Source organism: Sabethes cyaneus, chromosome 2 (assembly GCF_943734655.1).
Source record: "Sabethes cyaneus chromosome 2, idSabCyanKW18_F2, whole genome shotgun sequence".
In the NCBI taxonomy this organism is placed as follows: domain Eukaryota; kingdom Metazoa; phylum Arthropoda; class Insecta; order Diptera; family Culicidae; genus Sabethes; species Sabethes cyaneus.
In genome coordinates, this window is record NC_071354.1 from 168,337,574 (window position 1) to 168,353,830 (window position 16,257).

A 16,257-nucleotide genomic window follows, 5' to 3' on the forward strand; every position below is an offset into this window, starting at 1 on the left:
CTTCCTTCGATCCTGTTAATCTGTTCTCTGTGGTTACACTTCTATTTTCGTTTTAACAAAGTGCTACCCAGTCCCAGTATAGTAAACAAAGACGTAGTCCTACATCAAAAAAGCTATCTTCTGGTTGAGTTGGCGTGAAATCCAGTGTAGTAAACTAGCACGTAGTCCTATGTCAAAAATATTGTGGGTGCGGATGCCATTAGATTCGAACCCGGCTGCGGCTGCATTCCAGCCTGGGAAGCGGTAAAGTCATATAAAGAGACATGTTTTGTTTTAAAAGAATTTCCAACATAACTACTCTATGCCCAAGGAACATTTTTGTTGTATAGTAGCTTATCAAGGGCTTGTTTCATTGGTTTTAGTTACACAATTGTTAGACAAGCTACTCTTAAACAAAAATGTTTGTTGGGTGTACTTCGTGTTACTATTATAAACATTTATCCGAAAATGCTTTGTTTTTAAGAATTCACGCTTATTTCCATAAAAATAGCCTAATTAAACTACAGTATTTTGAAACTATTGCTTACCTCGGGATTCGATCCGCAGTAGTCCCACAGTTTGGCATACTATTGAGCTTCCTGATTAGCTATCACGGGTCGGTACGAAAATGTCTGGTAGTCTCGATGATCCATCTAAGTCATAAGAAGATTGATGCTGTTGTTCCTTTTTCTGCTGTTTATACGTAACACTGCAGTCCTTCAAAAATAAAATTTCAAAATCGACTGCTTTAGACACAAATTACTTACTTACCAATTTCGAACATTCGACATCGAACAGTCAATGGTTCATAAACGAAACCGCGAACGAAATGCCACCGCGGAAAAAACTAATCACGAAGTAAATAAAACGAGCAAAACCACCATCAACAAAGCTCGCTATAGGGTTCAATTATTTTCATCCAACGTTAGGTACAAACTACTCAACGTTAAGTTGGAGAATAGTACCCAACATTGCATATGCGCACATTACCGTTTTATTGAGTAAATATGACTCAATGTATATATTTAAAAACTACCCAACACTGAAGATGAATCAATAGTACCCAATTTTAGGTTACTTAAACATAGTTGTTGGGTACTTTTGGTTTTCCGTGTATATAGAGTGGCGACAATGTCAAAATTGGAATGATAACTATCTGTCAGTGTCATTCCAATCCAAGTTTTCAGTGTGGAACTGATCGTTTTTTATACGCCTATTTCTGATTTAAAGTGTATTTCTCTTCACATTTGTCAAAAAAGTGCCAATGGCGTCTACTTTTAGCATTGTCGGCTTGTGTGTTAACTGAATGCGAAAAACGTGAATATCCTTTAATAGTTATCTAAAGTGATTAATTTGATGATTGGCCATAAGAATTATTTTGTTTTCTGTTGCTATTGTTTTACCTCATTACAATGGATATACCAGCTCCGCCAAATGGTTAGTACTCATCCGTCATAGCCTAATGGCACAAGAATGTTGATTACAATTTTTTTTTCTGTCAGATATTGAATTAAGAAACATCATTGACAAACTTGCGGAATTTGTGGCACGAAATGGTCCTGAGTTTGAGTTGATGACAAAAACTAAACAAAAAGGAAATGCAAAATTTGCTTTTCTTTACGGCGGCGAATATTACAACTATTATCAATATAAAGTTGCAACCAAACAGCAGCAGAGTAAGTTTAATCAGCTATAACGAAGAATATTGGTTAATATTCTCATGTTATGACTTTCAGTTATGCAACAACAAGGAGGCCATCAATCTGCATTGATGGGACAGCAGATGTCCATTTTCGCTCAGCAACAACAGCAATCTCAGCAACAAACTCAAAATAATCAAATGCCCCAGATATGGTCCAATCCTCCGCAGCAGCAACCGCAACAACAACAACCACAGCAACCAGTCATAAGTCCCCAAATTGCGGCTCAAATTGAGGCCATAGCAGCACAACAAACTACGCTGAGAGAGCAAATTCGTCAATCGGAACTAAACCTTCAAGCTCAGCATGGGGTATGTATATTCTGGTTTAAACTATTGGAAATTATAGATACATTGTATGTATTTTAGGTATTACTTCAACAACAACAGGTACAAATCGACGAAGCTGTAACACGAGCTCAAAATGATGCCTTAGTAAAACAGGCTGACGATCATAAGATTTCTTTGGGCGAATTTGATGCCAAATTGCAGCCTATCGTCGATTCTTGTACAAAGGACAGCATTTCCAACGGTATGTAGCATTGCATCTCGGTTCATCCTGTCTTTTGTCTCACAGTCACTGTTTAACTGTTTTCCATTTTTTTTTCTTTGTATCAATTACCTACTATTCCATGTTTGGGCGCATTTTTGTGTTTGCATCCAATGCTGTTTGTTCAATTTTTGTAATCACGTCCTTATTCTCAGTGTATTCCCAGCGAACAGCAGTATTGCACATCTTTTTATAAAAGACGCCCTTGAACTTGAACTTTCATCTCGCAAAAATTTTTCTTTCTGTCTTGATTTAAATATGCCAAATATAATAAACATTACCATCTATATAATTATCATTCTAATCATTAACAAATACCAATCTACATATATTTTTTTGTTAATTACAATTTTAGGAAAAGGCTGGATTTTACAGCATTGTACCGATTCGGGAAAATGTCAAATTATTTCGCAGTATCTTTTGAGAAAGTAATTAAAAGTATTCTAACTTTTTTGTGCCATATATTCCTCCAACAACAAGCAACTTACTCTAATGTTACCTATTCGTTTGCGATCCACACTAGCAATGACATGGATAAATACGAGCCTCACAATCTAGTGCCAAATTTTCACTAAATTATGCTGTAAATTGTTTGAATTTACATGATGTCTGGTACTAGGTTGTGTCTCGTTTGTTTTTCTCTAATGGACTGACCAACGGACGGCAATGCTTCATCTATATGACCAGACTCACAAATAACGACAAATCTTGAAAGCTTTCGGAAAGATATTAGAAGCGAAATCCGAATTTTTGTTTTTCCATCTTATCTACTTATAGGGCATTAATAGCTGGAGTGTTATTTACGCAAAAATTGCATCTGATATATTTAGTTAATGATGTTATCCATCACTGGTAAGTTCAATTTTTGAAGTAATTTGGTTTCATATAACCTTCATGCATCTTATTTTCTTTTGCCTAACATTAAGATAGGTTGAATCGCTCAATACTAGTACTTTGTTCACTTTGTAAAATGAGCTGTGAAGCAAACACACATCTGTTAGAGACAAATCAGTTCATTGACCTGATTGATCAATTCAATTAGGATACTAAAGTTTGATCCGAATCATTTTTGGATATGACATTTCTTGAATAGTTGATTTTTATGTGTTGGCGTCGATTCAACCCTTGCATTCCTTTGGAAGAGCTTCAGAAAAATTCTATTCAAAAATATACTTAGTAGTCTACCTTACAGCATCCGAAAAAGGACCGATGAGCTGAAGAAGTGCTTAGAGAGTGCAGTAATTCCTATGTTTTGCAATGCGCAAATTAGTGAGTATTATCGTGCATATCGCGGACCCGGAAATCCTTAAATCACACTTTGTTTTGTAGCTGCAGCTACTGACGAACAACGAGCCAAGCTTACCAAGCTTTTGTCACTGTGGGAATCCAAGGGAAATTTTTTCGATGCATGTGTCATCTCGAAATTAAAATCACCACCTTCTTCTCTACAAGAGTATCAAAACTCACTTCTTACCCAGTATGCAGCCATCGTAGCACAGATCACCCAAAACACAAAAGTAACCTTCGATAAGTAAGCACTCCGTAACCTGGGCGATGGAGGAATTTTTCAATACAACGGTATTTTTTAACCATTTCAGTTACCAACAACAGCATCAAGCATTCGTACAGCATGCTACACAACAATTAACATTGCTCGAGAAACAAAAACAGCAAATTGAGCAGCAAGCCATCAAAGCTGCGTTGGCGGCTCAACAAAAGCCTTCAGGACCAGTCCCGTTGTTGCCAGAGCTGTCTATTGCATCGTCAAATAATGGCATTGGCTCCGTCAACAGTCTACTATCGAATAATCGTCCTAATGATCGTGAAGTATCTATCCCATCATTGTTGGATCAAAACATCAACTTTAATCTGCTATCGGGTGCTATACAAAACCTACAAAACCTCAATGTTCAAGGACAAAACAATCGAACCAATGATGGTGGATCGAATAATACGGCTGGACCTGATAATCGTAGTGGAAGTTATACGGTAAGATCCATACGGTTCCTTCGATAAAAAGAATGAATCTTCAAAATCTGACATATTTTCAGCATTCTAACGACTCAGCTGAAGGTAATAACAACAGCAATAATAACAATGATGACTATTCGCTGCCACCACCCACGTTTCCCATACCGGATATGTCAAGGCCTCCGCCTGGAATGCACGATTTCGCTTACGATTCCCGTGAGAACGAACCTTTAGACGATGGGTGCAATGATTACGATGACAATCCTCCTGATGATGAAGATCGTTGCGAGAACGATCAGCTGACGCAAAATCGCGAAGATGAAAATGAAGAATTTAAAGAGGAAAAGCGAACACCCACGCCCGAGCAACTCACGCCGTCAATACCTTACTTTGAGCTACCGGCCGGCCTGATGGTACCGCTAATCCGTTTAGAAGATTTTAACTACCATCCTTTGGATCCCGATCAAATTCGACTACCTCCTCCGGCACCTCCTAACGAGCGACTTCTATCTGCTGTAGAAGCTTTCTATGCCCCACCTAGTCATGAAAGACCACGTGACGGCGAAGGCTGGGAAAAGCTTGCTTTATACGAATATTTTAAAGTCAAAAATGCGTCACGTAAACAAAAAGAGGAAGAAATTGAAAGTGGCTTACGAGAAAAGTCTCGTTCTCCATCACCAATTGAACCCGGTTGGTTGAAAGCAACAAAAGCACAGAAGAAGCGCGTCTATCGATCACGTAGTCGCAGCCGATCAAAATCCAAATCTCGAGATCGTTCACGGTCAAGATCACCACGACACAGAATGCGATCTCGGTCGCGGTCCAGGTCGAGATCACCTCGTCGAGGACGCAATCGAAGTCGCTCGCCACCACGCAGAGAAAGAGATCGTTCCAGAGAACGGCGATCGCCTACTCCACCAAGCTTCGGTGGCAGCGGCTTCGGTAGTAAAATGAATCCTGCTCCTGCTGTTGAACCTAAAATACAACCAATGACTAAGCCTGCAATCGGCGGTGCAACGGCCGGTGGAATGTTACAGGGCATGGTATCTAATGCCGGGAATGAAGTCTGGGGTGGATCCGATCGCGAAGGTTTGGGATCGTTTGGTGCAAGAAACTCCGATCCATACGAAAGTTTTCGTAAGAACAAAGGAGCTGCTTTTATTACGCGTATGAAAGCTCGGTCTGATGATAGATGAAGGACGAGAAGGAAGAAAGGCAGACATTCATGAGAGGTCCCAAATAAATAGATAAAAAACTCAAGGTCGTGATTGTGAAACAATTAATCGGATCTTTAAGCATTTTAATAAAATGTCGAAAATAGAAAAACTGTTTCTTTTGCTTGTAGAGAATCTAGTTTCTTTTCCAATATAGGATCAATTGTTAAGAATCCAGTATTCAAAATCAATGATTTACCTTTAAATGACCTAGTATAAAGTTTTGTATATGCAACACTTCGAGAATTCCGAGAATACTCTGCAGCAACTACTTCCGCTCACAACCGACGAATGTTCAATCGTATCTTCCTCGTTGGTTTCAATTTTAAAACGTAGGACAGCCGTTGTCGTTCGTCGGTTCGAACCAAGCTGTAGTTGCAGAATAGATCTGACTCAATCCCCTGCCTAGCGCCTCCTTACAGGTATAAGACGATCGATTGCCATACCTGGAAAGGTTTCATGTACATATTGGAGCAGCTAAACTAGGAGGTGAAATAACGGTATACATCCACTTGCTTTGAGTGGAATAAATATAATATATGAACTGGTTGCGTTGCGATCTGATTGAAGATCAGTGAAAACAGGAGAGAAGAGAAATAGCTTACGTTGAATAGCTTCAGAACCGTAATCGTAATTCGTAACTAAATAGATCGATCAGACAGGATCGTGACGAATATGTTCGTGTTGAGTATCTCGGTCGGTTAAATTGCTCTAAAAGCTTAAGTTCAGTGGCCCAAACTCGTGTTTTCAGTCTTTGACCTTGAAATGCGGTCAGGCATTATTATTAATATTTTTTGAAACGGTGGTTCTACAATTGATGGAGGGAAGGTAGGGGAAAGTAATGAAAATGTTTTTGTAGTGGAGGGGAAAAAGCGGGAAGGTGAGGGGGGGGGTTATTGGTAGCTACGCTTAACAAGTAGTCGTTACCACCGTTTCAAAAAAATATCATGTTCAGTGGTCAATTTCTTTTCTGGACAAAGGAAGTTCCGTCCAGAAGACTCATTTTTTGCACCACATATACTACAGTAGCGGCGACGTGGAGTCGGTTTCATAGTGTTGTTTATTAAAAGTGAACAGATTTTTCTATCTTACTGACTACTTAAAAACTAATAGCTAGAGTTATAAATCGGTTTTTCAGCACGTTACGGCTGACTTCAAAGTCGAAGTAGGACACAAAACGGTTGAAGTTGCATTGTAAGCCGGTTATAGTACCGACAGTATTCTATCAGATAGATTCTATTTGTAAGCGCATGTCTGTGTATGATTTGTATATTTGTATAGTGACGATCCATCATTGGATTGGAGAAAGGAGACCTAACTGAATGCGGTAACTGGCGTGGCATCACGTGGCTCTGTATTACTCAAAGTACTCTGTAAGGTAATCCTCTACCGGATCCAGGAGAAGATCGCCGCTACTCTCCGGCGGCAGCAAGCTGGATTCCGTGCTGGCCGATCATGTGTAGACCATATCACAACGCTCCGCCCAAGGCAAACAATGCCGTGAACCCTACAACGGAACTAGGCAGCATGCAACTCGACCGTTAGAAAGGATTCACGTGGATGTCTGTGGTCCCATTGATCCCGCGGCATGAGACGGTGCGAGATACTTCGTATCATTCATAGATGGTTACACCCATTTTTCGTTAATCCATCTCTTGCGCAAGAAGTCTCAAGTGTTCGAGAAACTTCATGAATTCGAAGCTATGGCGAAGGCGGCTACATGTAATACCATTTCAAAGCTGACGGTGGACCAGGGTAGAGAATACGGGTCAAACGAAAAGAAGCAGTGATTCAAGTCGAAAGGAATTCAAGTTGAAACAACGGTTGTATACACACCTCAAAAAATGGTGTTGCTGAGCGTTTTAATCGGACGCTTATAGAAAAAGTACGCGCAATGTTGTTGCACTCTCAAGTTGCAAAGCAATGTGATCAGAAGGAACTCTTACTAGTGTTTATTTGTTGAACCGAAGCCCGACGACCAGTCTGTCGTGTGAGATGACTCCGGCGGAATTCTGGTTTGGTGTTAAAGCAAACCTGAAAAAGCTACGTCTTTTCGGTTACAAAGCTTTTGCGTGGGTTCCAAACCAAATGAAAAAGAAATTAGACGCAAAGTCTAGAAGTTGCCATGATGGGTTACGCACCAAACGGTTACCGGCTGTGGGACAGGACGCGCAAAAAGACCATCGTAGCTCGTGATGTGAAATTTAACGAAAGCTGTTTGCCGTATGCCACTGAATCAGAAGTCCGGCAAACTCCCTTAGTGGTACCGTACCAGTTTGAACAACAGGGGGGAAAAGAAGTTGATGTTCAACGTACTACAGAAGGAGACGATGACGATGAAAACTTCCATAATGCAAACGAGAATCTTAATGTCAATGTAGCTGAAGAACGCGATAGCCCAGGATCATCAACACTCCCTTCATAACCAGAACATCACGAGTCTCAAGGACAAACGTTGATGAGGCGCAGTGAACGGGAGCACACGCTCCCTGGTAAGTTTTTGGATTACTTCGTTGGTTACGGAGCAATTTCTGGCAGTGACTTTCCCACAGATATCCCACAAAGCTACGACGAAATTTCTGGAAGTGATGATTGTAAAGACTGGCTACAGGTAATGAGAGCGAACTCGAATCTCTCAAGGTGAATAACGTGTGGCAGCTAATGACGTGTCCGGCTGGAGTGAAACCACTTAAATCGAAATGGGTATTTCGTTTAAAAGAAGACGAGAATGGCCGAGCACTGGAGATCCCGGACGGAGTGTCGTAGAAGCCTGGACTAGTTTAGAAACTGAACAAGTCGCTGTACGGATTAAAACAATCTCCACGTTGTTGGAATGAGCGATTCAACGAAGAACTTTTAAAGTTGTGTTTCTCCAGATCCAAGAATGATTATTGTCTGTACTCAAAATTGGACGATAACGACGAACTCTTCCTGATCATTTATGTCGATGATCTGTTGATTGTGGGTCGTAACTTGATTTCCATCAAAACTTTGAAGAGTAACTTGACCGAGGTTTTTGAAATGTCTGACTGTGGCGAACTGCGTCATTTCTTAGGAATCAAAGTCGATTACAATTATGAGACCGCTATTATGCAGCTATCGCATCAGGCAAGCATTGATGGACTGATGAGAAACTTCCAGATGAGCGACTGCAATCCTGTTAAAACCCCGATGGCGAAAGGTTTGTCACTGGATCAGTCAGGACCGAATACAGCTGAACCTTACCGTGAACTGCTCTGGTCTTTGATGTATCTCATGCTGTGCGTAAGACCTGATCTTTGTTTTCCAGTTGGATATCTTGGACGATTCCAGCAGAATCCTACAGTACAACATTGGAAGGCGCTAAATCGCGTTTTTAGGTATCTTCAAGGTACTAGGGATCTGGTTTTGCAATTTACAAGGAGTAACATTAGTAAGTCATTAGTCGGATATGCAGGTGCAGATTGGGCATCCGACGTTAACGATCGAAAATCGATTAGCGGATACATGTTTAAGGTCTTCGAATATACCGTGGATTGGAGTAGTAAGAAGCAATCAACTGTAGCCACATGTTACGCAGTTATAGCAACATAAGTTTGTTAATATTTCATAACAGTTAGTTACACATTTGCTCTCGTTCAATACACACCAGTTTCATTATTTCTCCTGTTTTATTCCTGAAACGTCCATTTACAATAGAAAGTTATTCAACCTATTGATTGTTGTTAAAACTCAGCTAATATTTAACGTGAAAACGGTTTAGTTCTTCGACACGTTGGTCACGGAGATGTCTTTTTTGGTCATTGACAATGAATCTAAAGAATTAAATAAAGTTCGACTGCGGAATCATACTTTTATTGTATACTTTATCTACATTATGAACGACATGAAATTCCGTCGTTATTTAGAACATCTAGTCATTATTCACATGCACAAAGGGTACATAGCTTAAAAAGTTCCGACTGCAGTACCAACACTTAAAAGGTTATGCTTATCTGACTCCATTTTCTACGAAAGTCCAAAGCTTTGTTTTGCATTGGTTAATAGTAATAATCAACATATATCTCTAACTTAACCATGTTATAATCAAATCATAGGTGACCGAAATCAGAGAATAACAAAAACAGTAGTTCCCATTGTTTGCCCGACTGTTTACAATCATTCAATGTTCATACTTTTGATAACGTAATGCACTATCAAAGCAAATATGACGAATCCGATTAGTACGATTAAATTTGTGTATAAGGAATGCCAAATGTTGTTACTGTCGTCGGCGCTCGAGGTCCCGTTGTGACCGCTTTCGGCTGTGTCTACTTCCAGACCTTCGGCGCCAATCGGAATCACGCCATTGGCAGCGCCATTCACTAAACTAGAAGAGTTGTTGTTGGCGGCATTTTGTTTACGATGTTCTTCGAGCTGTGTAAGCCTCTCATTGATTTCTTCGCAGATTTCCGGAAACAGTTCCCGAAATACTTCATTTTTCATATTGAATGCCAAAGATCGGCGGGCATATTTTCGTTTTTCGCACGTAGTTGATTCGCATGAACCTAATGTGGGTGTCGTTTCCAGCATAAAGCTTAACAGACCTGCGGTGGTGAAGTCATTAATATAGATTTGGTTTTACACAATGCTCATTATTTACCAGTTAATATAGTTGCGACTGACCAAGCTGGATTCCAGGTATCCGGATGGAAATCTGATATACTAAGACATAGTCGCTTGTTCGTCTTAAACCGTCCATTTGGTGTTATCATATAAATAGATGGTGGTTTGAACGGAAACTCCTTGCTAAAGAGAAGCGTTCCGTGATAGTAACCACCGTGATATGGTGAATCTTCTGGTCCATTAATAACGTAATGCCACTCAAGGATATTTGACGGAAGTGGTTCAGCTGTTATATACGGCACTGAAGAAATTCTTTTGATTACACATCAATTCGATATTTTCGAATGCCTTATAAACTCACCAGGATCCCTTTTCAAACGCATATAATCCTGCTTCAATCGGGAAGTGGCGGTCGGTTTCTGGCTGGACATTGTAATCTTATTCACAAAACAATATAATTCACCTAGATTTACAAATATCTAGCAGAACACAAAGCACGATCTGCTGACGATTTTCATGGAAAATAAGTACACGTAATTCGTTTTTTTTCTCACTCGATACTGTTGTTTCCAATCATCTGCCAAAATGTTAGACTTGGTTTTTTATCGTTGTGTCCCACTTGCCAACCGACTTTTACAGCTCAGTTACTAATTACAAACACGGAATACCGTTTTTGCTGTAAATGTAACAAAATTTGATTTTTTTGGCAATAGTGTAACACATCTATACGTGAATGTAATTAAACAGTATAAAAATTAGAAAACCACAAAGTGACATCAAAACATGACTGAAACTCTTTTGCTGATGATTGACTTTGACACTTTACAGCCCCGCGTAAAATCAATGTGGTGCACGCAAAAAAATCTTCATCCCGAAGTATTTATATTTGCGTTTTTGTTTTTTTCGTTTTTTCGGTTTTTTGGGTTTTTTCCACCCTGCGATTCTCGTTTCGAGTGATTTTGATTCGTTTCGCCCATTTGTTTACCGTGGTCGAAACGAACCAAAATCACTCGAAACGAGAATCGCAATGTCACCCCTGCTTTTTACGAGCCATAATGATGGATGTGTTCGTAATATTTGAACAGCATTTTTGACATTTCCCTAATACATCGCACGTTTTCTTTCCGTACATTCCTTTAGTTTTCTTAGTTTTACCGTGAACGCGCGGAAACAACACATGCGATGTATTAGTGAATTGTCAAAGATGCCGTTTAATTATTATGAACGCGTTCGCCATTATGCCTCGTAAAAAGCTAGATTGGCATCTCTATATCGAGCTGCAATCCAGCTTTTTACGAACCATAATGGCGGACGTGTTCGTAATATTTGAACAACATTTTTGACATTTCCATAATACATCGCACGTTTTCTTTCCGCGCGTTCACGGTAAAACTAAATGAACGTATGGAAAGAAAACGTGCGATGTATTAGGGAAATGTCAGAAATGCTGTTCAAATATTACGAACACGTCCGCCATTATGGCTCGTAAAAAGCTGGACATGTAGATGGCAGCACCGTTTCGCGCACATATATAGCGAATACCCAAAAGATGAAAGTACTTTGGCTATGGCTGGCTGGAATGTAATTTCAGCCACAGGGGCAAGTCTTACACGTAGATTGACATTTTGCATCACTTTGCTTGTTCCAGTAAAATAATTTGTAAAAATTTGTTAAGTTCTTTAATACATAATTTCCAGGATTTTAACAGCTGTTAAGGCGTTGCTGTAGAGCAAACGATTCTGAGGTTAAAAGCTAAGTGATAATGATTGACTGTTTATCAGTAGAGAGGTGAATTAAGAAAAGCAACCCCGTCTGGTACTAATAGGAACACGGAAGTTAAGTTTTCTGTAGCGCAAACCCAGAGATACTAATTTACGTCAGTTAATTATGGCCAGCCCTCGCACTAGACGAGTGTTGAATGATTTGAAGCCAAACAATGATAACACAGTAAGTTCTGCTAGTTTTAAAAGCAAAAGTTAACTCTAATTTCGCACTTTTACCAGAAATGTTTTGAATGTGGAACCCACAATCCGCAATGGGTATCGGTAACATACGGTATTTGGATTTGTCTAGAATGCTCCGGAAAACATCGAGGATTGGGTGTACACCTTTCATTCGTGCGTTCAGTCTCAATGGATAAATGGAAGGACATCGAGCTAGAAAAAATGAAAGTTGGTGGAAATAGGAATGCTCGGGACTTCTTCGACAATCAAGAAGATTGGGATGATACACTGCCAATGCAAAAGAAATACAACACTCGCGCTGCCGCTTTGTATCGCGACAAAATATCTATACTTGCTCAGGGAAATCCCTGGGATCAAGCAACAGCCTTACGGCGGATTAAAGAAGGGGGGTATTCAAGTTCCCATTCGAATAGCAACAGTGGTTTAACTCACTCAAGAAGCAGTGGATCTGTCCAATCAAGTGGTTATTCTTCGTCATCCGGCGGTTACCAGAACGGAGCAGGCTATCAGGATATGGGTTACCAGCAGTTCAACACAGCGGAGTTCAAATCTCAGAAGGAAGAGTTTTTCAGTCGCAAGCAGGAGGAAAATGCTTCCCGGCCAGAACATTTGCCTCCAAATCAAGGCGGCAAATACGCTGGTTTTGGTTACTCTCGAGATCCGCCACCGCGAAGTCAATCGCACGAGTTGTTCGATTCGGTGCAGTCGTCTCTGGCGAGCGTAAGCTGAATCTACGCTTTAGTGACTAGCTATCGACTTGACTAATAAAACTGTCTGCGTTTTAGGGTTGGAGCGTCTTCTCCAAAGTGGCCAACGTTGCTAGAGAGAACGCGTTGAAGTATGGAAGCATAGCGTCGCAAAAGGTAGTTGAGGTTTCTGGTACAGTAACCGATAAGGTATTTTTATGTTGTATTTTTGGTTGTTTGATTTATTTGAATTCGATTATTTTTTACTGTTATGTTTAGGTTAAAGAAGGGACACTTCTGGAGGGAGTTGGTTCGCAGGTTTCAAGCCTAGCTAATAAGGTTGGTCATTTTCGTTTCTTTGAAACATAAACCATGATTTTGAGATAAAGAACTAACAAGACTAGTTCTCCAAAAGTCTTCTGAAACTAATAGTGAATACATATTAGTTATATTGGCCATTTTGTTTAAACAGATATCCTAGTCCCGTAACCGAACAAATCGCAAAGTTTTACTTGTACTTCAACTATACATTCGACAACATTATTTTTACAAATTAGGGCATTGTTTCTCATGATTTTTAATGCTTTATGTTTTTTTGTAAAATATTATTTCTATTAAACACCTTTGTAGTATTGATTTAAAACAAAGGTAAAATAGTTTTAATATAAAAATAAACATTCATTTCCTAAGCTCAGGAGTTTACGCATATCCCATTCACTTAGGTTGGAGAGGTTGGCCGCAAAGGTTGGAGCAATCTCAGTGGTACAAGTAATTATAGTGCTCCTGGTGGGGGCGACCATTACGATTCATTTCCGTCAGATACTGGATCCAACAGTCCCGGCACCGGGTACCAACGGTCTTCTTCAAATGGAAAGTTAAGCGGCTATGGAGGCAGCGGCAATGGAACGGAATGGAACTCTTGGAACAACGATAGTAATTCCAACGCAGTTACATCATAGTAAGGTTATACTTAATTATGACGGTTGAACTTTTGTTTAATGACTCTTTTGACTACAGTCAAAATCCGGAAAACGATGATCAATGGAATGGTTTTGAGTCTCACGTGTCCAATAAACCAACGAATGATTTTGGACAGCAAAATGCTTCCTTGATTACAACGACTGCGTCTAACGATGTTGTAAATCAGAATACGTCTAGCTCTAGTACCAGAAGCAGCTTAAAAAGCAAGCAGACTGCGTCATTGGAAAGTGACTTTGCTTCGTTAGACGTGAAAAGTAGGACCGTTAGTAAGAAAAATAATAATCCTGCCGAAGATGATTTATGGAACATGTTAAATAACTAGACGAACTTCAAGGTCGCACGGAAAAGTTTCAAAGGGTTTTATCAACTTAATTACGTCACTTGTGCATGCGTTGAATGCCAATGATATTTTTTTATTGTTTTATTCTTAATAGAGATTTGTAAACAGCGCCTAATAATTTTACAGCTCTTTCATATATTTGTTGCTTTTAGCAGAAAGAAACTTAATCTTGAGTAAAAGTTTGTAAAATTTTAGTCAAAAGTAGAGCAGATGCTAGAAACAAATTGTCAGCGAAATTATATATACAACAGCAGAACAATAGCAAAAATGAAATACATCATATATTTATATAATGAGCAAGCAGTATAACCTAATAGAACATTCTATAAACTATGGTACATATATGTCCAAAAGACAAAATATTGAATAATTTTTTGCCGAAATGAACTACTTGGTAATGTAAAGCATATCAACTGGTACCCCTTTCGTATCATTGCAAAACTGTTGCATTAATTTCAATTGTTTTCTTCACATCAATCGTTGGTCAGTAAAAAAGCAAAGCCTAGGTGCTACATTCTGTTATCGAAATTTGACCTTTTGTTTTTATATGACAGACTTGGCAGCCAGCTGTTAGAGTGCAGAACAATTGCAGGGCCAGTTGCTACGATCCTATTGACTCTAACAGCCTCTTCCAGTCAAGATTCGAACAAACGACGACTGGCTTATTAGGCCAGTGTCATACCTCGAAGCCAACTGAGAGGCTATCGTTGGTCAGTACCTTTATTCAAATACAGGAACTCATCCACCACTCCGTCGCCGTCAACGATTACTGCCCGTGGGATCGCGCATTTGTCTCTCTTGAGCCTCTTTATCGTCGCGAAGTTCCTGGCTATTACATCAATATTATTTGCGAAGCCTAGGAGTTGGTTGCTTTTGCTTAAGATCATACCTCTCGCTTCGATGCCCGCTCGTCGGATGTTCACCTTAAGAGCGATTTTGAATAGCATGCAAGATAAGCTGTCACCTTGTTCTAAACCCTCAAAGCATCTCGAAGGGACTATTAGCTGTCCGAAAAACCGTGTTAGTGCATTATCGACCACCTCAGCTGAATAGAGTAAACAACTTCTTTCATCCATTCCTCCGGTAGCTTCTCCAACTCCCAAATCTTGTAAATAGTTTATTGTAGAACCTGTGACCGTATGGCAACCCAAGAATATCGAGATTGTTCAAAAGTATCTACTTCAATAAATCCCATAAATGGCACGACGAGCTGCAGTACATCTACCCACCAGAGGACCTATGCGAGACAACGGAAGGGCGAAGAAAAGCGGTGCAAACAACGGAAAATGGAGAGGCATTGACGGGTGCGCTGTTAGAGATACAGAGATTATAGATTACAGAGGCGACAAGTCACTCAAAACCCGCTAAATTTTCAATCAAAACGGAGAGTGCCATTACAAATAAAGGTAACTCTCCGTTTTGATTCAAAATTTAACGGATTTTGAGTGCCTTGTCGCCTCTTTAACCTACAATCTCTGTAGTTGCAGAGTTCGAAATGCTATCCGCCATCCTGAACGATATAATAATCCGGCTAACCTGAAAGCGAAAGATCTCAAAGTTGAAAAACTGCAAATATACATAAAACAAAGCAGTAGAGCCACAAAGATTGGTTAAAGAAAGATCAAAGTGGAGAAATCGTAAAGCTGAAAGTTAAAAGAGTAGAGAAGTGAAGAGGATCATGCCGGATATACTGGTCGTTCAGGTAAAATAATAAGCCGGATTTAAGAGGAAAAATGTCTCCAACTGACGCCCACCCCCATTTTGTATTTCCCCCCATTGTGCTCACAGAACCTCACTTTACACCTTAAATTATCCCGTATATGCGCTATTGAGGATCATCCCGATACGGTACCTGGTCGCTACAATACCGGCAGCAAGTGTGAGAACATCGGCATCACCATGCCTGCATCTTCCCAAAATCTAGAAGGGAAAGCAGCGTCGGTGTCCGGAAGGTGTGACGCGGAAGTAGGCGACTGTGAACGGAAAGGGGATCCCGAAGTGAAAAAAGAAAAGCTAAAGAGGTAAGAGATAGACAGTAAGAAAGTGGGAAGAATAAAGTGTCGACAAAAGAGAATAAAAGGGAGTTTGCTTGAGATCGATTTCAAGTGTTTTCTGTCCGATAGCCAAGAGCATTGAAGAGAGGAGCCTGCGCATTGCTGTGTGTTTGCTCTACTCGCTTATTATAATCCGTTGCCACCGTTCTTCTGGCATGAATTTGAAGTTCTGCTGGAAGTCTAGGCATTCCATTTCATGGACATTCCTAGTTTAATTTCCGTTTCGCCTCCTTCG

General features: G+C 40.0%; 3 protein-coding genes across 3 annotated transcripts; 2 read left to right on the plus strand and 1 right to left on the minus strand.

The window, feature by feature from the left end:
* The first annotated feature begins 1,285 nt into the window (after nucleotides 1-1,285).
* LOC128734216 (calcium homeostasis endoplasmic reticulum protein) lies at nucleotides 1,286-5,479 on the plus strand. Its single transcript, XM_053828279.1, has 10 exons — nucleotides 1,286-1,416; nucleotides 1,482-1,655; nucleotides 1,716-1,990; nucleotides 2,048-2,210; nucleotides 2,584-2,656; nucleotides 3,006-3,080; nucleotides 3,421-3,497; nucleotides 3,558-3,759; nucleotides 3,827-4,217; nucleotides 4,280-5,479. Exons 1-10 carry the CDS (start codon nucleotides 1,392-1,394, stop codon nucleotides 5,393-5,395), a joined length of 2,571 nt encoding a protein of 856 aa, XP_053684254.1. The 5' UTR covers nucleotides 1,286-1,391; the 3' UTR covers nucleotides 5,396-5,479.
* A 3,610-nt stretch (nucleotides 5,480-9,089) lies between these two features.
* On the minus strand, nucleotides 9,090-10,752 carry LOC128735090 (ubiquitin-conjugating enzyme E2 J2). Its single transcript, XM_053829575.1, has 3 exons — nucleotides 10,359-10,752; nucleotides 10,035-10,298; nucleotides 9,090-9,978 (listed from the first exon to the last, which is right to left on the minus strand). The coding sequence occupies exons 1-3, from the start codon at nucleotides 10,426-10,428 to the stop codon at nucleotides 9,551-9,553; spliced, it is 762 nt and encodes a 253-aa protein (XP_053685550.1). The 5' UTR covers nucleotides 10,429-10,752; the 3' UTR covers nucleotides 9,090-9,550.
* An 873-nt stretch (nucleotides 10,753-11,625) lies between these two features.
* Nucleotides 11,626-14,316, plus strand: LOC128734585 (ADP-ribosylation factor GTPase-activating protein 1). The gene is made up of 6 exons (XM_053828851.1): nucleotides 11,626-11,944; nucleotides 12,001-12,681; nucleotides 12,747-12,857; nucleotides 12,927-12,986; nucleotides 13,370-13,605; nucleotides 13,665-14,316. The coding sequence occupies exons 1-6, from the start codon at nucleotides 11,885-11,887 to the stop codon at nucleotides 13,948-13,950; spliced, it is 1,434 nt and encodes a 477-aa protein (XP_053684826.1). The 5' UTR covers nucleotides 11,626-11,884; the 3' UTR covers nucleotides 13,951-14,316.
* Nucleotides 14,317-16,257: the final 1,941 nt, after the last annotated feature.